This window comes from Numenius arquata, chromosome 1 (assembly GCF_964106895.1).
Source record: "Numenius arquata chromosome 1, bNumArq3.hap1.1, whole genome shotgun sequence".
Lineage (NCBI taxonomy): Eukaryota > Metazoa > Chordata > Aves > Charadriiformes > Scolopacidae > Numenius > Numenius arquata.
The window spans coordinates 10,413,422-10,436,173 of NC_133576.1; the positions used below are offsets into that span (position 1 = coordinate 10,413,422).

Below are 22,752 nucleotides of genomic sequence, written 5' to 3' on the forward strand. Positions count from 1 at the left end.
TGAAGGCGAAAAGCCAGTCACAAGCCCAGCGTGATATCTGAGAGGCTGGCTGCCTCCACACAACCTCCTCTGCCCTCTGGCTCGCCATTGCCGGGCGGCAGCTCTCCGTGGGCGGGCTGCCGATGGAGCAGGGGCAGGGGCTGCCTTTGGAGGCGGGGGGCCTCAAGTGAGGATAACGGCGGGGGCTTCGGGGGGGCGCAGAGGGGACGTTACGCCGCTTTCAAAGGTGGCGGCGCCAGCGAAAGCACTAAAGGGTATTAAAAAAAAAAAAAAAAAAAAGCACTAAAGGCTCTGCTGGGTTGATGAGATAACGGGAATCGGTGCCCGGCGGGACTTCAGCCCGCGATGCGGGAGAGAGGACCCTCCCCGGGGCTACCGGCGCGGCGGCCGCACCCTGCCCGCCGGGGGCTGCGGCCGGAGTACCTCCGGACCGCCCGCACCCCATCCCTTTGCCTGGGGGAGCCCCGAAACCCGCCGGAGCGGGGCGCGGGGAAACCCAGCCGCCCCCCTCCCGCTCCCGGAGCGAGGGGCGGGGGGACGGGAGAGGGAAGGGAGGTTTCCGCCTTGTCCCCTCCTGTTTGTTCCTTGTCCCCTCCTCTGCTCGGGGCCGGCCGGCGGGGCGCGGGGCCGGGCGGGCGGGCGGGGGGGGGGGGGAGTGTCTCTCCCTCCCCGCCGCCGCCGCCGCATCCCCGCCGCAGCGGAAGCCGCACCCCCGCCGCCGGGGCCGGCCGGGCGCAGCCCCCCGCCCCGGCGCATCCCGCCCCCGCCGGGCCCCTGATTGGCGCCGGCGGCCGGGGCTCCCCCCCGCTCCCCGTCCCACCGCCGCCGCCATGAACCCGCTCTTCGGCCCCAACCTCTTCCTCCTGCCGCAGGAGCAGCAGGGGCTGCCGGGCCCCGACCCGCCGCCGCCGGCGCCTCCGCGCCCCGTCGAGCCCCTCGGGGGGGAGCTGGCCGCCCCGCCGCCCGCCGGCCCCTTCCCCGCGCCGCCCGCCGCCATGGCCCTCCGCAACGACCTGGGCTCCAACATCAGCGTCCTGAAGACGCTGAACCTGCGGTTCCGCTGCTTCCTGGCCAAGGTCCATGAGCTGGAGCGGCGCAACCGGCAGCTGGAGAAGCAGCTGCAGCAGGCGCTGGAGGAAGGGGGGGGCGGCCGGGGCCGCGGACCCCCGCGCCGCGACCAGGCGGTGCAGACCGGCTTCGTCGGCCCCATCCGTACCCTGGGGCTGGGGCTGGGGTTGGGGCTGGGGCCGTCCCGGGCGCTGGGTTCCCCCGGCTGCCGTCCCGGCGCCCCCACCCAGCCGCCGCCTCCCTTCCCGGCCGCCTCCCGCTTCATGCCCGGCACCATCTGGTCCTTCTCGCAAGCCCGGCGGCTGGGGCCGGGACCGGAGACCACCCTGGTGCAAGGACCGGGGGTCTCCTGGGTCCACCCGGACGGGGTGGGGGTCCAGATCGACACCATCACCCCGGAGATCCGGGCCCTCTACAACGTGCTGGCCAAGGTGAAGAGGGAGCGGGACGAGTACAAGCGCAGGTGAGAAGGGGCGGCGGGAGCGAGGGTCCCCCGAGGGACTACAGCCATCGCCGGGGTGGCTGCAGGGCTCTGCCCGGCCGCGCCAGGGGGAAGAGGGAGCCCTCGCCTGACTTGCTGGGAGCACCAGGTCCAGGCAGCGTGAGATGTGGTTCTAAGGCAAAAACGTGGACCCCTGAAAGCATCCGCCTATGCCTGGGTCTCCTCACTCGCCTCCTGGTGCTTGAACTCTCTCGGGATGCTCCCCTGCGCCTTTTTCCATCTTATCAACCCAGTGCGAGAGGCTAGAAATGCCTTTCCAAGCAGGGAAGAAATAACATGACTCCGGGAGCTGGTGTTTTAAAGGGGAGGGGATCTGGAAGCACTTGGGAAGGAGGAGCAGCTGGAAAGTAGGTGAGGAAGGTGAACGTGCAGCAGTGAGCGGGTTTGGGTGGGAAAAGGCTGCTGGAAGGAGGAAAACTCTCTGGCTATGAAGGAAGGTGCCGAGAAGCCCCTCGACGGTGCTGCTGGCTCCCCTGGGCCTTTTCCCTCCCCAGCTCTCTCCCAGCCAGCGCCTCAGCAGCAGCGAGCTGTGTGGGAACACCCCACTCCTCGGGGGCTTTCCTCCCCACCCAAAATAGCTGTGGCTTGGCACGTGCCTGGGAGAAGGGCAAAGCAGAATGCAAAGCTAATCTCTTGGCCAGTTCTTCTTTCCCGTATGGGGCGGCCGCTGCTCTCGCCTCGTGTCGGCGGCACTTTTGTTTCAGGCCAGTTTCCGAGGCCGCTCCCGGATCCACACGTAGGATGAGATCAGGCAGCGGGGCTGGCGTCACTGGGTCAGGGCGCGGGGCAGAGCGAGGCTATCACTGGCGACTGACACCACCCGAGCGACTGATTTATTTTGTGGAAGAAAAGTAACTTTATGATGTTTTAGGAGCACTTTAGAAAGTAAACAGTTGCGTGCCCGAAGGAGCAAAATGGGGCATGCTGCCCGCGGGAGCTGTGCCCCTGACCTGATGTTCTTCACGGCTGTGGGCTCCAGTGTCAAGATCAAGGCTGGAGATCCAAGATGACACCTTATGTTTTTGGCTTTATAAGGCTTTGGCTGAGCAGATTTGCCCGTCGGATGCTCTGAAGGCATCGAGCCGGACGTGTGGGAAGAGAGAGTTGGCACCTCTTCTTTCCCACTGGTTGCTGCCTGTACATAAAGCCTTTTATTATTAGGCCAGGGGGGTTGGTTGGGCTCCTTCTCCAGGGCCGGGCAGCTTTCCTTGCCTTGCGTTTTCAGATCAGACAGCGGGGAGCTGGAGCCACCTTTTTTGCCCAGAGGGCTCGAACCTCACCTGCTCGAAGCGTGTCAGCTGGAGGGGACCAAGTTGGGTTTGTTGGTGCTGCTGAAACTTTGGGAGAAAGGAGAGCTTTTCAGGGTTGTCCCGCTCTGGCACATGGGCTTTGGGGAAGGCTGCAGGGGGGTGACGGAGGGAGCAGGGACGCTGGGGGCAGGCAGGGGGGGCACCATGGGCTGCTGCGGGCCAATGTTGTTGTTGGGATCTATTTTTGGACTGTGTTACCAGGAGCTGGGGGAAAGCAGACCCCACCCCCAGACCCTTTCCAGCACCGGGAACTTTCTGACGGGTGCAGCCGGGTCCCAAAGAGGGGAACGGGCCAGGAGGATCCCATTTCCACACCCTTCCCCATGCTGAGGGCTGACACCAACATCCCCTGGGAGCAGAGACCTCCCTGCCATGGCGGGCTCTGATCTGCCATGGGGACAAGTGCAGCCAGTGTCATCCCTTTGCCACCTGCTTGGGGGCAGAGGGAAGAGACTGTGTTAACACAGGACTTCCCGGTTCTCTGACCCATGGCTTTGGGTGCTTGAGCTTGAACTTTCTTCAAGGCATCGTTGCCACCGTGCACCCCACAGCACTCGGAGCAGTGCAGTAGGAGGAGCTTCTCTCTGGATTTCTTCAGGGCCTGAAATTCAAGTCTGGGATCTAGAAGGGCTGTGGGAGCAGTGGGGAGGGATGAGAAGAGATGCAGCAGCAGGATAGCGGCTCGGAGGAGCAGACTGAGGCTAGGTGGCCTGGAGAGGGGCGAAGGGTGCCTGTGAGTAGGGTACAGACCCACCGAGCGCTGGGGATCTGAGAGCCTCGTCAGATTCTTGCTGTCTGCTACATCCATTTTTCCAGGTAGTTTTTTGTCTTGGATGCTGTGAAGGTAACTCTGGAGGTGTGGGGTGAGTAGTGTTGTGGGAGTCACAGAATGGTTTGGACTGGAAGGAACCTTTAAGGGTCATGTAGTCCAACTCCCTGCCGTGGAGTTTCGCTAGATCAGGTTGCTCAAAGCCCTGACCTTGAACACTTCCAATGATGGGGTATCCACAACTTCTCTGGGCAACCTGCTCCAGTGTCTTACCACCCTCATCATAAAAAAAATTTGTCCTTATGTCCAATCTAAATCTACCCTCTTTCAGTTTAAGCCTGTGGCTCCTTGTCCTGTCCCTGCAGGCCCTGGTAAAAAGTCTCTCTTCATCTTTCTTATGAGCCTCCTTTATAGACTGAAAGGCCGAAAGAAGGTATTTTGTTGTTGTAATTTCCCCCCCAAGGCCGCACACCAGGCCGCAGGGCATTCACCGTTAAGGTGAAGCTCAAACATGGCGAAAGAGGGAAACTTGTAATCCCTGAGCAGCCCGAAGGGTGCCCCGCAGCACCAGTGTGTAGTGTAGGGTAAGGCACCCCGATGCCTTTTGCAGTAAACAGGAGTTTTAGAGATACGGGGGGTTGTTTATTTTGCTAAGTGAACTTCTTGAGGGGACACGCTGCGGGGAGGGGGGAGGTCTGTAGGGACAGCACTGCACCTTGTCACCTCCCCAGCTTTGGGAGGGCTGCCCTGTAGCCAGCAAGGAGATAACTGGGTCTGTCTGCTGCTGGGACCCTCCTGCCCTCGCTCTCTGCCTTCTCCTGCGTTTCAGGCTTCGGGCAGGAGCAGGAAGGAAGCCTTTCTCCCCTTGGCGTGCGTGGGGTTGTGTGGGGCAGCCTTGGCGTGCGTGGGGTTGTGTGGGGCAGCCTTGCTTCCAGCCGGCAGCGACCTGGCAGCGGGTGCCGTGCTGCAGGCAGGTTATTATTAGGAGTGGTGCATTGCAGGAGGGAGCCGGGAAGAAGGAGCCAGGCAGGAGGCGAGCGGGAGAGGGGTTCCTAACGGATGGGCGTGCAGATTCATCGCTTGCGGGGCGAATCCCTGTGGCCTCCTGCCTTAAAATCAGCGTTTATCTGATCTGCCCTCTTCTTCCGTAGCATCAGCGTGAAATTAATTCTTCCAAGGATTTGCAGCTATGCTTTCCTTCCCCAGTAAGTCCGGGCTATGTAGAGACCCGGAGGGAGGCGGGGACTGAAAAAGAGAGGACACGCCACGCCGAGAAAGATGCTGAAAATTTTTTCTTACGGTGGAAGGCGTTTTTCTCCTCGGGGAGGGAGGCCTTGTTTGAACAGTTCCCATATAAGGGCAATTCTACCTTTTAACTTTCTCCTTCCCTCTCTCTTCATCTCCTTCTTCCCTCAAAGGGATGGGAACCCCCTTTGACTCCCCTTCTGTAGCTGCGGGATGGAGCCAACACCAACACGAGGACTGCACATTTTCTCCTTGTTTTGAGTAAGGCAAAGTGTTGCCAACATTAAGAGCCTAGAAATTCATAAGCCAGGACTCTCCCACGTCATCACATTGTCTTGACACCCTGCAATAACAAGTGTGAGGGCTTTTCATGTGCCTTCTGGTCTCCTAGACTTTGGAATTCGTTTTTCAAACTTGGTGTGAGTAAGCGAGAGATTTTTTCACGTCCTCGTGCAGGGTCACAGCGCCTGTGTTGTTGCTTGCAAGCATTAAATAGAAACCGGAGATCACAGCACCAGGCAGGGCCCAGCTCTGGTTGCTTTCCCAGAGAAATACCGCTTTCTCAGAGAAATCTGGCTCTCCCAGAAGAGCCAGGAGCCGGGTAAGAATGCAGCAGCCCTGCCCCGTGCCGCACCGCAGTGCGTGCCAACCCATCTGCAATATGGGATACTCACTTAGCAAAGAGCGGTACAGCCTGGTGGCCTCCCAGCAGACTGTGGACTGGGCCAACACCGCAGCGTGGCCCAAGATGATGATCTCATGGCAGTGAAATATAATATAATAATTGCTAGGTGACGTGTCTTTGTATAGCAAGGCCGGGCACCTTGCAGCTCAGCCTTTTGCACAGCTGCAGAGCCTGATACAGTACCCACTGTCCAACCTGGCATAAATCGCAATGATCCCTCCTGCTTCCTTGCAGGACAAAACAAGGGGTTTTTTAATCCAACTTGTTACACAGCAGTACAGCCAAGGGAACTTCTGCCCATGCCTGGGTAGCGCAGCCTGGCACAGGGCAGTCCTCGGCATTGGTACAGGCAGCAGAATCGCAGAATGGAAGGGGTTGGAAGAGACCTTTGGACATCATCTAGTCCACCCCCCTGCCAAAGCAGGTTCACCTAGAGCAGGCTGGTCAGGAATGCATCCAGGTGGGTTTTAAGTATCTCCAGAGCAGGAGACTCCACAACCTCTCTGAGCAGTCTGTTCCAGCGCTCTGCCACCCTCAAAGTAAAGAAGTTTTTCCTTATGTTGAGATGGAACTTCCTGTGTTCCAGTTTGTGCCTGTTGTTCTTTGTCCTGTCCCTGGGCACCACTGAAAAGAGTCTGGCCCCATGTTGATGCACATCATGGCCACTCATGCCCTAACATGGTCAGCACGTAGCGTGGTTGTGACACATATGGAGGCAACTCTGCAACATATGCGAGCTCGTTATTGAGTGTTGGAGCTTCAGAGCAGGACAGAGCTGAACCTAATGTGATCCAAGGAGGTTGGGGGTGGATGGAGAGGCTGGTGGGCTGCATTGGGCTGTGGACCAGCCCCAGTGTGGCAGGGCGTGCAAGGCAGCTGCTGCCCGGAGCCTGCGGTTGGTGTCCCCAGCTCCCCCCATTGCAGAGCAGGCAGCCGTCACCCAGCCCGTGGCAAGGGCGGCGGGGAGCGTGGTGGGGCAGGGTTTGTGGCTGGGGGGCGGGGGGGCAGCCGATGAGCGTTTGGCAGCTGCCTTTGTCTGGAAACAAGCAGTGATGCATTCCTTGGCATGTTCTCCTTCCCACCCCGGTGCCGTCATCACCCCCTCTTGGATAGCTTTGGGGTGAGCAGCTGCTGCTCCCTCCTCTCCAGCAGCCGGCGAGGCAAGGCCGGTGGGATCTGACCAGTGTGTTTGTCTCCCTAGATGGGAAGAGGAGTACACAGTGCGTGTCCAGCTCCAGGACCGAGTGACTGAGCTGCAGGAGGTGAGCATCACTGTCCCCCGACTTTCCCTGCACCCCAGCTGCCCCGCACTGACACTGATTTGCCTGTTTTCCTCTTCCCGGGGCAGGAAGCCCAGGAGGCTGAAGCCTGCCAGGAGGAGCTGGCCATGAAGGTGGAGCAGCTCAAGGCAGAGCTTGTTGTCTTCAAGGGACTGATGAGCAATGTGAGTCCCTAACCCCTCTCTGACCTGGTAGCAGTGTCCTACTGAGTGGTGGGGCTGCAAAGAAAGGAACTGCTGTTCCTTGGCAGGGCATGTCCAGCACAGAGGTGATCTATCAGGGTTGGTCTAGGGTGCAGTGAGTAAAGTGTGGATGCAGATGCAGCCCTGCAGCACAGGAGGGAATGTGGGGGCTCTGGTTGCCATTTGCCTTGCCTAATCCTCCTTCTTTGTCCCCCTCCTTTGGCACCGTGGGTTCAGAACATCACAGAGCTGGACACCAAGATTCAGGAGAAGGCCATGAAGGTGGACATGGACATCTGCCGACGCATCGACATCACTGCCAAGCTGTGCGACGTGGCGCAGCAGCGGAACTGCGAGGACATGATCAAGATGTTTCAGGTGAGAAGCGCCTGCTGCTGCCCCAGGCTCAGCTGCTGGCTCTGGGGAGGAGAGTTCCCGAAGGAGGTAGAAGAGACAACACCAGCCCCTTGCTAGGGGAGACGCTTGGTCACCCTCACCCTTGCTCCTTGCGGTCCCTTGCTCTCCGTCTCTCTCTTGAGAAGACCAGGCAAAAGGGCATGGAGAGGAGGTGGAAAGCTCCAGATGTTGCTTTGGGTGTTGAGAGTCCCCTCAACCTCTCGCTGATCTGTTGTGTTGGGCCCGGGGACCCCGCAGTGGTAGGGGAGCAGCTGCAGGAGGGAGACAAGTTGCTTGAGTGTCTGTCTCTAATTCCATCTCTCTCCTTCCCCTTCCCCTCTCCGTCATCTTCTCTCTGTCTCTTTTCTCTGTCTCTGTCTCTCTTCTCTTTCTGGATGTCACTGCCTTTCTGTCTCGCTCTCTTTGTCCCCACAGAAGCAACTGGTTAGTTCCATTCAGTTGAGAAAGTGTATAAATTTTAAACTTTCTATAAATAAGGTCGGACTGTAAATATTGACATATTTCACCTTTTTCAGACTCTGTCTCTTTTTTCCTGTTTCTGTCGCTGTGTTTCCCTGTCTCTGGACTGGGGTGGTGGGCGATTTGAGTTTTTCTGCAGTAAAACCACATTGTTTTTTCTCATCAGATTCACAGATTCCATCTTTAGTTGCTTAGTTTTAATTTTAGAAAATGCTAAGACCATGTTTTATCCATTGCACCATCTTTAACCTGATCATAATGAGCCCATCTCTCTCTTTCTCTCTCGCTTTTCTTCCTTCCTTTCTTCCTTTCTTTCTCTCTTTCTCTCTTTTCCCCGCCTTTCTGTCCCTCCACCGTTCCTTTCCCCTCCATCTCCTCCCAACTACCTGCTCCCGACCTCGGACCCGGCCTCGTTTCTGTAGTCTCTGCACTTGTCTCCCGTTAAGGTCCCAGCCTCGGTGGGGCGGAAGCGGGAGCGGAAGCAGGTCAGCGATGAAGACACCTCGCTGTCGGAGAGCGATGCCTCCCGAAAACCTGAAGAGGAAGAGGAGGACGAGACCACAGCCATGAGTATCAATGAGGAAATGCAGAGGATGCTGAACCAGTTGTGAGTGCGGCTGCTCCGCACCTCTGCCGCCGGCGTCGAGCAAGGCTCCGGCACCAGGCTCCCTGCCAGTGCCCGGGATGGGGAGGGCAGGGGCGGGCTGTGGCTCTCCTTCCCAGGGGAGGGCGAGATGGGAGCTGCTGCTGCAGGGTGCTTACACCCTGGGATCTGTGGCACGGTGGGACTGCCCTCCTGGGATGCCCGAGCCCCCCTGTGCTGTAGGTGGGAGCTGGTCCAGCTCCCCTTTCTGCTTTTTGGGAGCCGCTGTCTGAATTTGCTGGGGCTCCTGGCTGTAAAGCCCAGCCCCTTCCCCACCAGCTGTTGGATTTGGGCACACTTGAGCTCACCCTGGCCAAACCTCCAAAAGCTGCAGCCCCGCTGCAAGCAGGGCAAGGCTTTCGGCGCTGGCACAGCCCCCTACCTGCCAGATTTTCCTGCTGGGTGGTGATATGCTGATATTCCCTTGCCCCCAGGAGGGAATATGACTTTGAGGATGACTGTGACAGCCTGACGTGGGAGGAGACAGAAGAAACGCTGCTCCTCTGGGAGGACTTCTCCGGATACGCCATTGCAGCCGCAGAGGTGCAGGGGGAGGTAAAGGTGGTGTCAGGTCCCCTCGGGGATCCAGCCCTGGGTTGGGACACTCAGCCTGGGAGCCTGGGAAGATGCTTCCTCAACGACCAGACTTCAGCTTCTCCATCCCTTGCAGACCCGTACAGATGCTTCCCTCCAGCCACCCCTATGTAAATATGTTACTACATCCTTGCAAAGGTCTCCTTGTTAGACAGACCAAGGTCCTCCAGCCTGAAAGGCATGAGGAGGGCACAGCCCGCACACATGTGGAGAGGTGCCTTTTCCAGCTGCAGCCCTCCCAGAAGAGAAGACCTCCTCTGGCTGGGCTGGGCTCTGGTGGTCCCTTGCTTGGGCTTTCCAGCCCACCTGCCTGCTGTGCAGCAACACTGCCCAGAGGCCTCAATGGCCAAAGCCCCTGCCATTCTGCGTCTTTGGCCCTTATCAGTCCCTTGGGGATGTGCTGCACTTGGGGACAGTCTGCACTCTCCAAAGCTTCTGTGCATTGCTGGGCTTGTTCTGGGCTGACATGCTCGCTGCCCAGTGGGGTGAGTCCTGGGTCTCTCTACCCCGTGTTGGAAGGACTGACTTGTGCCTTATTTATCACTCAGACTACACTGCTTATGTTTCTTCCTCTTTTCCCGGTGCTGCCAGTTCTTTCTCTGATTTCTCTCTCTCTTGCCTTTGGTTCCCCATGTTGGACATCTCTTTCCCTTAAATATGCCATGTGCTCTCCCCAACAGCAGGATGACAGCCTGGAGAAGGTGATCAAGGACACGGAGTCGCTGTTCAAGAGCCGTGAGAAGGAGTACCAGGAAACCATCGACCAAATAGAGGTGGGAGGAGGAAGTGGGGAGGACATGGCATGGAAGGGGGTGAAATGGGGGAGTGGGTCCCTGGGGACGGAAGATACCATGCTGGTGCAGGTAGTTGATACTGGGGGGGCGGCAGTCTCAGGTCCGGCCGTGCTCCCTGCCTTGCACCACACCGAGCCTTGGGCTGATCTAAGCACTGTTTCCCTTGTGCAGCTGGAGCTGGCCACGGCCAAGAACGACATGAACCGGCACCTGCACGAGTACATGGAAATGTGCAGCATGAAGCGAGGCTTGGACGTGCAGATGGAGACTTGCCGGCGGCTCATCACCCAGTCTGGGGACAGGTGAGGTTGAGCGGGAGGGCTGGGATACCTGTGCCCTGGGCATGGACTGGAGCCAGGGCGGTGGTGAGTGGGAGCTGAAGCACAGGGTAGTGCTCCTGCCCTGCCCTGGTGTGGCATGGAGAGAGGGCAGTTCCCAGAGGCTGTTGGGCTCCTGGTGATCAGCCTCCACACAGGTCACGGTGCCACCTCTGCAGAAGGTGAGCTGCACACCGGAATGATTTTTGACAGGTGAAGCAGGGGCATTGTATAAGTCCCCACAGGCATGTGGAGCCAGAGTGGCTCCAGGCTGGGGACCTTTGTGGTGGGCTTTCATTGACCCCTAGCCTCAAATGCCTTGGCAGAGTCCCGCTCTGGGCAGACTCCTCTGGCATCTCCCCCAGCCCTGCTTCATGCTCTGGACCTCTCAGCTGGTGTCCTCTGGGACATCCTTCCCAACACCTAGGGATTCCCATGGACCCGCACGTGCCCCAGGGGAGCGAGAGGGGCACTTCAGCTTCTCTCCTCTTTGCTCTGCTGCCCCCTGCCTACACCAAACTGGGGCCTTTCCCTCCTCCTCGATGGGGCTGTGACCGCTGCCCTTTAATATTCTCTGCAGAAAGTCTCCTGCCTTCACCCCGGCCTCCAACAGTGAGTCAGCCCCGAACGAGGAGAGCGAAGAGTCTGACCGCGACCCTCCCAGCGACGCTTCCATCAGATAATGAGGGGAGACCCCGCTCTCTTGGACCCCCTTCCTGGCAATGGGGGTGCCTGAGCCGCTCCTGGGAGAGACTGTCAGGGACGTGGAGCCGCTGGTAAACATCTGTCGCCCAGGCTCACTCCTGTTTTGGGGTGCTTGGCAGATCCCGCACCCCACCACCACCGGATATCTTGCAAATGGGAATAGCTAGATAGACCCGAGGGCCCTCGCCAGGGCGCTCAGCCTCCAGCCCCTTCTCTATTCCCTTCCCCTGCTTTGGTTAAACCGTGGTTGGGGCAGAGAGGCTCCAAATCGGCCATGGTGGCGTTCTCCGGGACCTGTCCCTGGGTCCCCCCAGACCCACCTCCTCCAACCTCCGTCCTGGTACGCTTGACCTGCCCCCTGCCCTCCCCGCACTGCACAGAGCCGAAGAAGAGCCGTACCTCCTTGCAAACTGGACTTGACACTGGTGCCAACTGGACCGAGCCCGGGGCTCCCTCGCTGTCCTTGCTGCTGGCCGGGTGCCCGGCTGGTCCCCATGCCACGCCAGGCACCCCGAGCCCCCCCTGGCCTCCTCTGGGGTGGGGGCCGAGTCCCGCTCACCGTGCACTTTGCTTTGCCGCTTGTCGGCAGCGCGCTCACGTCTGTGTTACGGGGGCGAGGGGTCATTAAATGGGACAGTTTCCTTTTCTACAGCTTCGCTGGGTGTGGGCTCTCCCTCTGCTGCCGCGGGCGCCGTGTGACTCGAGGTGAGGGGGTGTCCTCTGCTGGAACCCCAAGCCCACGTCAATGGGACAGTCTCGTCCCGTGGATGTGCCAGATGGGGCTGGCAGATGGGACAGTGGTGAGATCCCTGTTCTGGGAGTCACTGGTCCTTGATGGGTCGTGTGTAGCACCAGTGCTGTGTGGGCTACCTTGTTCTTAACCTTAGAGCATCATCAATGCTGAGGCTGAGGGATTGGAAAGGTCTTAGTTCCTGTGGGGAAAACGAAGCCGAACGTGGCTTGTGCCTTGCAGACCTTCCTTTGCCAGAGTCTGGCCTCCTCTGTCATGACAGCTTTTTACTAGGGCATCCCAGAACATCTTCTCACCTGCCCCTAGCCCCACGTCCAACCCTGGCATAACTGCGGTGGGGGTTCCCCTGTCCCACCATCTATCTCTTGTGACATTTGCTTGGGTGGCCGCTGCATGTGCTCCTCCGTTGACGGGAGGCTGGGGCCTGGCGGGGTGGCAGGAGGGGGTGAGCAGCTTGCTGGGAGACAGTGTTTTGCAGGGCAGTGGACCCAGGCTGCACAGCCAAGGCGGGTGAAGCTCCAGAGAAAAATGCTTCTCACGAAAGTTCCTGAAGGGAGGAGAGAGTAGCTGGCGGTAGAGTTTTTGCATCATCTCTAAGAGTAGGTAAGGTAGATAAAACGGGGGCTGGGGGGTTGCCACAGTTTCTGTCCATAGGATTGCCATGTTGAGCACCGGTGCATCTGAGGGGTCAGCATCTGGGCAGGGTGAGGTCCTCTGCCTCTGAGATGCGTTAAGGCACGTCTTGGGGTTTCAGCATCGGCTAAGCCGGGGGCGGGGAGGCAAGTCCCTGCAAATGGCAGGAGAAGTTCACAGCCGAGGAAACCTCCCAGCCAGGGCGCAGCCGGGGCATTGCTGCTGGTGCAGGGAAACGGCATTTCGTCAGCCGGTGGTCTGCTGTGTCTGGGCTCTGACTCAGTGAGTGCCATCTTCACCTCTCATGGGGAAGCCAGGAGAGGGTTTCAGGGGAGGAGCAGGGTGCTGGGGAGCAGCAGAGACGTGTTCCCCCCCCTGCCCTGGCAGCGAGGAGCTGCACAGGCGGGTGGGAGGTGAGTGTGCCTCCGTGCCTGCCCTGAGATGGGGTCTTCACCATGGGCCTCGCCTCCACACCACCCTGCCCAATTCTTTATGTTTCTTTCTCTCTTCCCTATTTGTTTTTCTTCCTAGAAGAGCTGAAGCCGGAGGAAATATTTTTTTTAATCTGGGCTTTTTCTTTCTAGTGATGTTGCCTCACACACTGTAGCTCAGGGATTGCTTTCCACGCTGCCTGGAGGCTCTGTTGGTTGATGTAAATCCCCTTTCCTTTACATTTCTTTGTGATGTTTTTTCTGCCCTTTCTCTGCTGCGGAGAGCTCTGTGAGTGGCTGGCTGAGTCTGGCTTTCCCCGTGCCTAATCCATGACATGCGTATCTTGGCCTCTCGGTACTGCTTAAGAAACCCACAGGACCGTAGAGCATGTGTACTGAGAAATTTCAAGCATGAAGCACAGAAGGACCAACATCTCTGCCTCAAGCAGTCGTTGCCCAGAGGAGCAGCTGGCGCTGCCAGACACCTGTGTGCCAGGACATGTGGGGACCCTGGACCCACACTGCTTGTCAGAACTTCATCTGCAGTGAAACTGAGATCTCCCCTTCCCTTGTTTGCAAGATGCTGTTCTCTGGTGATTTGTATCACCAGCAGAAGGCTCCGTTCCCTGACCAGTGTGAAAGATCTCACTAGCAGGACACACACCACTAATCCTTTGCTTTAGCAATTTCTCATTGCGGGAACCACAGCCCAAGACCCCATTGTTAGCCAGACCATCTCCCCTGCCTCTGCCTGTCCATCAGTGGTGACCCCACATCTTTTATGCTGGATCTTAGGAGATGTGGACCTTCCATGTATTTAATTCTTCTCTGTGGGCTCCTCTTCATTCTTTGGGGAGTATCTAGCCTGCTTTTCTCCACCGTGAACCCTGCTGGGAATTACGGTGCCTAGGAACTGTTCAATGCTGTGTTGCTTCTTGCTTCCCCGACCTCATCCCTTTTCCAGGACACCAGACAGCACCTGCTCAGGAAGGAATAACAGAAAAAATAGTTTAGTGAACACCCAGGTCTTGGCTGCTTGATCTTTTGAACACCTGCTGGTCTGTATTCCTCTCACAGGGAATAATTGTGTATCATCTCATTTACCCTTGGACCCCAGCCCATTCAAAAAACTTTGGCCTAAACTTTCTCATAGTCTTGGTTGCAGGGGCAGCTTGGCCGTGGATGGAGCGGGCCTTTTCCTATTCTCAACCCAGCTGATGAGTTGGTGAAATGAACGTTGAAAGAACAGGTCAGTTACTCTTTCCAGCTGACTGTGCTTGCCTGTGAGCATGTTGCAGCTGAGCCTGGTGCGGTCCTTAGTGTGCTAGAGCATACCTCAGCATGTCCTGCCTCACTCAGTGCTCATCCATTAACGGGAATGTTTATTGCCCAAGTATAGTCCAAGCACAGATGTGAATGGGGTCCCATGGCAGGATGCATCTGGGCAGTTCCTCTGCCAGCATCCATCTCGGGACTCTTCAGATGTGGCTGCTCCCTGATCACCTCCATGAGCATCTGTCTAAGATCATCCTTTTAGGATCACATCTGTCGGGATTGGCAGTGAGGTCCTCCCATTGGATATTTAGGCAGGCCAGTTCAGCTTCCCCACTCTACAGAAGTCCATGTTGGTGGAGACTTGGACAGTCTGAGGACATGCTAGTGATTGCTCTGGCTTCTCACTTCCCAATATTCAGGTTGTTGTGTCTATGAGAAGATAGGCACAACTTTTATAACAGCAGTGGGAGTGGCACAAAACCCTCTCCCTTGAGGCAAGAGCTGTCTCCTGGCTGGAACAGATCCGCTTGTCAGCATCCTGCCTCCATGAGGTGTTGAAGGACACAATTGGCCTTTGAGCTGGGGTGAGGGACACAGTTCTCTGTGCTCCCCCATGATTGTGATCAGCCTCTTGGCAAGGGACTTCAACAGACGGTGCCAGGCATTTTGCAGAAGCAAGCCCTGGCTCCCTGCTGAATGTGTTTCTGATCCTGTGGCACGCAGAGTGGCCTCCCCTGCCCCTTCCCTGCTGAAGTTCCCTAGGACTCATCTGAAAAGCGAGCTCTGATCCTCAGAGACCCCCATCTAGCAAGATAGCTGAGACCAGGCCCACTGAGTTTCTTGATGAAGACTACCAGATTTTCCCACAGGGAGGGCAGTGAGCATCACCCTCCTTGCACTTCACCACATGGATGTGGGATGTTCTTGCTGGCTCTAGAAATGGTTTGGTCAGCCTAACCACTAAGTAGCCCAGATCTTCCTCCCTGTGCTAAGCAAACCTGCTCCCTCCCTTCACTCATTTCTGGTTCCCATCTGTTTTAGATCATATCTCAGAACTGAAAGAGTCTGACTTGCCTGTCTGTTCAGTTAAGGTCCTATATTTTCCACCCAGCACCATTCTGCTGAAGATGCTTTGTCCTCCATCGCTCATGACTGTTTTGTGTGAGTTAGCTTTTCCCCCATTTCAGATGGGGGAAATTCATTTAGATCCCCCTTAGATGGATCTAAATGTGATGCTGACAGCCTTTGCTGGAGCAACTTTTGATTCCCTGGTATCCTCTTTATTATCCTGTTTATCTTGTTCCTTAGCCAAGAAGTAGGAGAGATCAAAGCTGCATAGAAAGTTGTTCTTGTTTCTAGATCTGCGCTAGGAGATTGGCTTTCCTAAGCCTCATACCTCTGCTACAAAAGCTTCATTTGTTCTCAGGAAGGCCATACTCGCTATATTTATGCTTGCTGCTATCTCAGATACCTGTGGCACAGAGTGTCCCAGAACTTGCAAGTATGTCAAGTTTCTTATGGGTAAGAAACCTCCTTTTTAGAGGCGAGGTTGGAATTAACACAGAACACAGTGGAGTGCTGTCTTCTTGTAGATGCACCTGGCTGATGCGTAGACGGGCACCTGGAAATATCTTGCAAGCCCCTAGGCATGGTGATTAATGCTGGGAGCTATAATAAGAAAGCATCGAGAACTGGATGGGCTACAGGCTGCTTTACGGAAGTCCGGTTACCGTTGAAAATCTTCCAGTGGATGTATGAGACTGAGAGAGGTGTTTTAGATGTGAATTTTCTAAATGCTTGTGTCACTTTCTCTTGGGATGGGAACAAGGAGAGGATGGTGTAGGTCCTCTGGCTCAGGGGGGGTACAGATTGCATAGCTTGGAGAACAGCTGTAAGAGCTGGGAAGGTACTAAGGTAACACTATGGAAGGGGAGCTGAAGTGGCCACCGAAAAGCATCATGATGAAACTGAACCAACATCACCAGAGATGGGAAGAGGCAGCATTTTCAGCTTCGACAGCAGACTGCATTTGGGCAAGGTGCAAGAGGAAACAGAAATTCTCAGGGTAGGAAGAAATGTGGCTAACTGGTATTTTTAGTGTTCACAGCCACATCATAGAGCTGCTAACTCACCAGTCTAACCTGTTGGGTAAAGGTGGAATAGGCAAGAGCAATTGCGAATTGGGGTTGCGAGCTGTGCAAAAAATCACATTCACTCTAGGGCCAAACAACATGCTCTGACACACAATTTCATCACTGCCTCGAAGGGTCTTTCACATACTCCTGAATTCCCAAACAAAACATGGTGATTTATTTTGTAAGTAACTCTCTGCTTTGTGTGAAAAGGAAAATTATGTTGTCATGGGAGGCTTCGGCTGGGGATGCCGAAGAATATGCTGTGCCATGGAGAGCTTCTCATCAACTTACAAATGATGGCATGCCCAAGTAAGGCAATGATTTTAGATGTCCTTAGGACAGATGAAGACTGTGTTAGGATTGATGGTTGCCAAGGGATCAACTGAGAAACAAATCAAGACATCACCCAGGACAAAAATGCCATAGCAGAGAACTGCGTGGTGTTACGTAGCCTTTTCTTACAGTGAAATTGTTTAGGTAAAGTATTTAAAAAGTATGTTTAAGTGGGAGATCTTTGGAAAGAAGAGAGTTTTCCAGTTATCCAAAAAGCTGTGATTTAGTATGCACGAGAAGATAGTTTTCAGTAAACTACTTCCTTGAAGAAGTGGCCATGTGACAATAGTACTTAAAAATAAGAATAACTAATAGAAATGAAAATAAAGCCTGACCTTAATTAATAAAAATAAACCTTGTAACAACTATAGCAACTATGGGTGGGGGAAAAGGAAGAGAGGGACAACAAAATAATTCAGCTGTATAAAAAAGGTCTTCAGCTACTCATATCACCTCAAGAAAAAAAAATAACATTAGTGGGATGTCTAACGACACTAACACGTTGTTCTTGTTATATTTAAAGAAAAATCAATCCTAGAAGTAATAGAAACCCTTTTTTCTTTGCTGAAATTGGAAAAAAAAAATCAAAATGAGGGGAAAAAAAAAAAGAGAAGTACTCACCAGATGTGTCTGTTCTGTATTTGGAAAGAGCCGAATGTGGTCAGAGGGGAATGATGAAGCACTTTCCAGGCCATTAACAATTAAGGAGGATCCTTGACAGGATCTTCTCAGAATAAACACTTCTACATTCCCAGGCACAGGTGACCTAGAGCACGCTAATGTGGAGAGGTGTGTGGGGTGCCGTAGCGGTGAACAAGCCACGGCACAAAGCCTGAGGCTGCTTGGGGAGCCGGAGTAAGTGATGCTGGAAAAAAAAAAAAAAAAAAAAAAAAAAAAAGCCCAGTGCTGTCAGTGCCTTCCTGCAAACAGCGTTTTGCAAAGCACCCTAAGCTCAGCGGTGGTGAAAAAGCTGCTGAAATCCATGGTTTGCTGATGTCAATTTTTAAATGCATCGGGGAAGACATTTAAAAAGGCCTGGGTAGACGGGTGAAAAAAAATGACGTCAGTGATTAGTCTGACAGGCCATGTATGAAAACCAATGAGAAAGCAGTGGAGAGGGGAGGAGGGTAGAAATCACGAAGGAATGGAAAAATCTGGACAGATTTGTGGAGGGAGAAGGAATTGACAGACAAAACCGATACCATTTTTGATATGTAGAAATGTTATAGACTCTCAAAAGGAGTAAATATCTCAATCAAAAATGCGAAGAGGCATTAAAATGTAATTTTAAATAGTCAAAACATAGCTTCCGTTGCCATACATATATAACCAATATTTAAGATATGCATAGCTACTTCTAAGATAAAAAAAAATACTAATGACTAACCATCCCCAGGAGGGCTGGAAAGACTTAGGGAGCAGGGCTCACAAGCAGCCTCTTGTGAGCTCTCAGCCAGATGCTAAAGCTGATGGCATCTTTAAATATCTTTTATCCTCATGTGACATTGGTGTGCTTTGTCCTGCTTTGCATCACAAGTTGGAGTAGATGGAGCAGACTCTCAACTGTGATTCCAGGCTGGAGAAAAATGTTTTGAAAATGAAAAGTGTATAGTTATTTTGCTCCTTAAAAAAAAAAAAAAGGGAGTGAGCATTTTTCCCCAGTGCCTCAAGTCACCTCATGGTGATGGTCTAGATGGCAGTTTAGTCAGGCTGAGAAAGGCATATTATGAGTCTGAGGAGATGAGGAAGCTGGAGGCCATGTGCATTCAGTGAGATTTCAGTGTCTGCTTGGGGTCCAGCAGCCAACTTGGTAACTAAAAAGCTGGAAATAACAGTGATTACAAACCACTTATTTTTTTTTCTGTCCCAGGACTCAGAGCAAGGCCAACAAAGGTTGCTTGCTTGGTTGGGGGAGAGTTGTGCAATGTTACAGGAGGGCTTTGAGACCTGCAGTGTCGGAGTTGTCCCCCCACACTACACGTATTACTTCTCATTTAGCCACCCTGAATTTCACCCACCCTTTTAATATCCCAGTCACTTTGTCACAAGATCCTTCTGCAGCTTTCCACAGGCTGATTCATCATTGAGTGTTCAGCATCATTTTGCGTAATCAACAAACCTTGGCACCCCATGCTCCGAATTGTTCTGAAGGTGTTGAATGGAAACGACCCTGGGGGGACGTCCTCAGACGATGGCCACTTGCACCTTCTCTCTCAGTCACCACCAGCCTTGCCACTAGTTTTCAACCCAGAGAGTGGGAAACAGGTCTTCCCTGTTCTGGGGCAGTTGAGGTTCTTTGAAAGGTTTTGCCAGTCTGGTTTTTTCCTAAATCCGGCTGCTCTTCATCATGTGGGAGTTGACGTGAGTGGTGAATTACTTACAGCATGGTTACTTGTTCATCCATTTCATGCTGGAGACCATCTGAGTCTGGCACCTGTTACTGAGGGTTTGCTGCCCTTCACGTCACGGACATGTTCTCAAGTCCTGACACTTCGGTGTGCAACAGTGGCTTCATCTCATCACTGCTGAGAAAAAAAAAAAAATCTCTTCTCTGGGAACACCCCGAAGCTCCTCTGATGGCAAAACATCAGTTTTACTTTTCTGCTGTGGCCTTAACTTCCCTAATCACTCCCCCCACCGTCTTAGGGCTTTTTGGCTGCTTTCTTGTCTCCAAGCTGCATTTGAAAAAGGTTTTCATACTACCTTTTCTATTTGTCACATAGTTTCCTAAAAATCTCCCTTTTTAATTTGCTAGTATTTATGAGGTTTTTCTTCTATTTTCATTTGGCTACAGCTTCAGCTTTTTGAAGGCTGTCTTTTCAAATCTTACATAGTAAAGTATAACCCATTACTATTGTTCCTTACAGGAACATTTAAGTGAGACTAACTCCCTCAAGAAGATGACACTTCTGTAGTAAGATAATATATGGAGGTAAGTTGGCTGTCCTGTAGCACGAAATTATACTCAGCTCAGAAGAGTAAGTAACAAATTACTTGGTTTTGCGCCGTGGATATAGTATGATTGCCCAAGCGTAGGCAGCTTGTTTTTGATCAAATGCCTGCTTTCTGCGAGTACTGCCTGTGCCCACAGTGGCATTTGCATACCCTGACTTTAAGTCATGAACCTGCGCTTTATGAATGGCATCTGTTACACAGAAGCGTTGCAAACATTATCGTTTAAGATGTTTGTCTTATACAACTGTCCAAATTACTCCTTGCGTTATAGTCTTTCTTATCAGAGACCTGTATCTCCTCTTCCTTGCACAGACCTAGTTGATTGCTTTGCTCAAAGACTCCTTTACTTTAGAAGCGGACAGACTATGTTTTAAATGTCCAAGAGTTGTTTTTTTTTTAACTGTGTTTATGGAGTAACCATTTTGTTACATTTTGGTATTGGTTTGTTTTTGTTTTTTTTCAAGAGAGCTTAATTAGTTTCCACATCTGCTCAAGATGATTTTCACTGACATGAAACTCAAGATGAGTTTCATGCTGACATCTTGAGAAGAAGGTGCTCTGAGGGCAACTAGCCATTTCTTGGGGGAATAACACGAGTGGTAGTGTGTGCAAATGCCAATGAAGTATAAAATAAATTATCTAAACATTCAAAGCTGCCATAAAAGGGAATTTTCCTGTAACACCACTGCTAATTACCATACTGCAGCATCACTTGAATTTCCTCTGTCTTAAAAAAAGAAAACAAAAGGTGCAACTTACCACCCCTAGAAATGGTTGGCTGCCCGTCAGAGAAGTTGTCCCTTGTGTCGTCCAGCGAGCTTTGAGTCAGCGCAGCCCTGCAAAAGAGTGAACCCAGATCTCAGGTACATCCCCCTCCCACGACGGCCCAGCACAGCGAGCCCGGGCACCTGGCCAGCCGAGAAAGGCAAGGGTCGAGCCTTTGGCCAAAATCAGTGTCTTTCTATACCTTCCCCTTGCAAGCTGTTCATAAACCTGGACGGACTCTGGCTTATGGCAGCTGCCCTTAGAGCCAGTTTCTCCTGGCAGAGAGGCACGGTCGCTTTTAGCTATTTTGCTGAACAAAAGTCTCTCTATGTCTGCTTGAGTGCCTGCCTTCCCTGACCGATCATTTCTATCGGTTTTCCTTAGAAATACTTTAAGAGCACACCTAGAGCTACACTACTTGGGAGAAAACTCTTCTCCAGAGAGAGAAGCAGCTGCCACAGCAGATAGCCTATCTTTATCCCAATGCCATCCACAGTCATATATATCAATTTGAAAAATAAAAATGAAAATATTTTTAGGACAAGATTGCAGTTCTTGGACAGGCTGACCACTGAGCTAGCTTTTCCGTCTGTCCAGAGGGGCCTTGCTGTGGTGCCATCTGCAGGCACAGTGTCTGGATACAAACCCAAGGACTTAAAAGAGCTGTGCTTTTTTTGGGAGCTTATAATGAGACAGGAAACCCAGCCCTCCAGGCAGTCCAAAGGCTGCATGACTCGTTTGCCACACTTGCTCTCCCGGTTTCCATGCAAGAGCAACCGTATTTTAAATTCTGCGATTCCTGCTTTGCCTCGCCTAGGTACCGTATCGTTTTTTCAGGAATTTCAAAGCAAGATTGTAAACGGGTTGAAATAGCATTTTAAAGCACAGTGAACCTTTGTCTGAGATATTCACAGCAATTGTTGGTCTGAGAGCACATACTCTTCCTCCACCCACGCACCCCCACATTGCATGAATTTGCTCATTCCCACAGCAATTTGACCTCAAGTTGGATAGGGCTCAGTCTTGTTAAATAACCCAAGTTCTTTGCTCAGCGTGGATTTTCAGGCAGCCTTACCTGGCTTGAGAAGCTTAAGGCTTCTTAGATGAAAAAGGTAACCCCTTGACAGGTTCCTCCTTTAAACCCAGTTCAAAATATCTTTGTTTTGCATGGGAAAGAGAGGTACAACCCTCCCCCCCCCCAGCACCCAAAGGTGTTTCTGAAGCCTCTCTGTCACATCCGGATTATCAAGCCAGGCGCTCTCGCTGGCACGCACCCAAAGCCCTGGGCAGCAGGGGACAGGACAGCCATTCAAAGCACCCAAGCGCAGCAATGGAGGACAGGATGGGACCAACCCAAGGCTCATTTGTAAGCCTGGCAGACCTGCAGGCTACACCTCTCCCCAGCAGAAACCCAGCTCCACTGGAGGGCTGCCTCCGGTCAGCCCCAGCAGCAGGCAGCTCCCATTTAACTCCAGAGTTACCTAAAGCTCCCACGGGGCCATTTGTGTGGGGCAAGGCAGGTACTGCTGCTGGCCCAGGGCTAACGAGGTGCTCAGAGTCCCAGCTCCTATCCAGGGGCAGGTTATTCAACCTTTTACTCTTTGCAAAGCAACTTTTGAGTCATCGCCCTCGAGTCCAGTAAACATTTAATTTTTACGCAGCCCAAGCGCTGGAGATAAGCGGCTCCAGGAAGCTACGTCCGACATACCATGATCCTGGGAGCTTAAGTCTTCCAGCTTAAATCCTTGCTCTACCTCCAGGAGTAAAGCAGTTGGGGTCCGGACAACAGCTCCAACCCTGCCTGCTGGGGAGAGAACGACTCATCACCCTCCTGAGACAGTAAACGGAGCTGATTAAAAAAAAAAAAATAGAGGGCCACATGATTTTGTGCAGGGCATCGCTTATCTGCCCCCAGCGCTCATAGGTCAGCCCCTGCCCGGCGGCGTTCACGCTCCCGGGCGCTGGCAGCGCAGTCCCTGGCAGAGGGCCGACACTCACCTTGCAGAGATTTGCCGCTCAGGAGCTTAAATGCAACAGCCCCTCCTTCCGCATAGAATTAAGCCAGAATTAAGACTAGCCACCACCATGGTAACACCAGCCTCCAACACGTCCCTAAGGCAGCCATTTCCTCTAGGGCAAGTTGATTCATTTTAAGAGGTAAAAGCAAATGAAAAATCCTCCTCGCAACGTTTCTACTGAGACAGGGGAAGGAGAAGAAATAATTCCCGTTTCTTGTGCCCCCAGGGGGAAGGAGAAGAAATAATTCCTGTTTCTTGTGCCCCTTTGCCAAACCAAGTGCAAGAAAAAGTCACCTGCTCAGCGCTTTATTCTGCATACACCCATCAGACAGGCAGATCCAGAGAGCTAGAAGGTGGATGGAGCAGCAGAGCTGCCTTCCATTCTACCACACAGCAGTTCTGCACCACACCTTATTTTGGCTCACAGGCAGGAGCCTTACCCTCTCACACCTGGCAGTCAGGTATCCCAGGACCATGCCATGCCTA

General features: G+C 53.5%; 1 protein-coding gene across 6 annotated transcripts; it reads left to right on the forward strand.

Annotated features, from left to right (window-relative positions):
* The first annotated feature begins 830 nt into the window (after positions 1-830).
* IFFO1 (intermediate filament family orphan 1) lies at positions 831-11,620 on the forward strand. Of its 6 annotated transcripts, none has more exons than XM_074157432.1 (10): positions 831-1,531; positions 6,781-6,841; positions 6,928-7,023; positions 7,279-7,419; positions 7,873-7,881; positions 8,340-8,524; positions 8,995-9,121; positions 9,838-9,927; positions 10,120-10,250; positions 10,846-11,620. In XM_074157432.1, exons 1-10 carry the CDS (start codon positions 831-833, stop codon positions 10,946-10,948), a joined length of 1,644 nt encoding a protein of 547 aa, XP_074013533.1. In that variant the 3' UTR covers positions 10,949-11,620. The 6 variants fall into 6 exon arrangements, with proteins under 6 accessions (XP_074013533.1, XP_074013550.1, XP_074013558.1 ...); XM_074157449.1 differs by having other exon boundaries at positions 8,364-8,524; XM_074157457.1 differs by having other exon boundaries at positions 8,364-8,524; positions 8,995-9,115; positions 9,835-9,927.
* Positions 11,621-22,752: the final 11,132 nt, after the last annotated feature.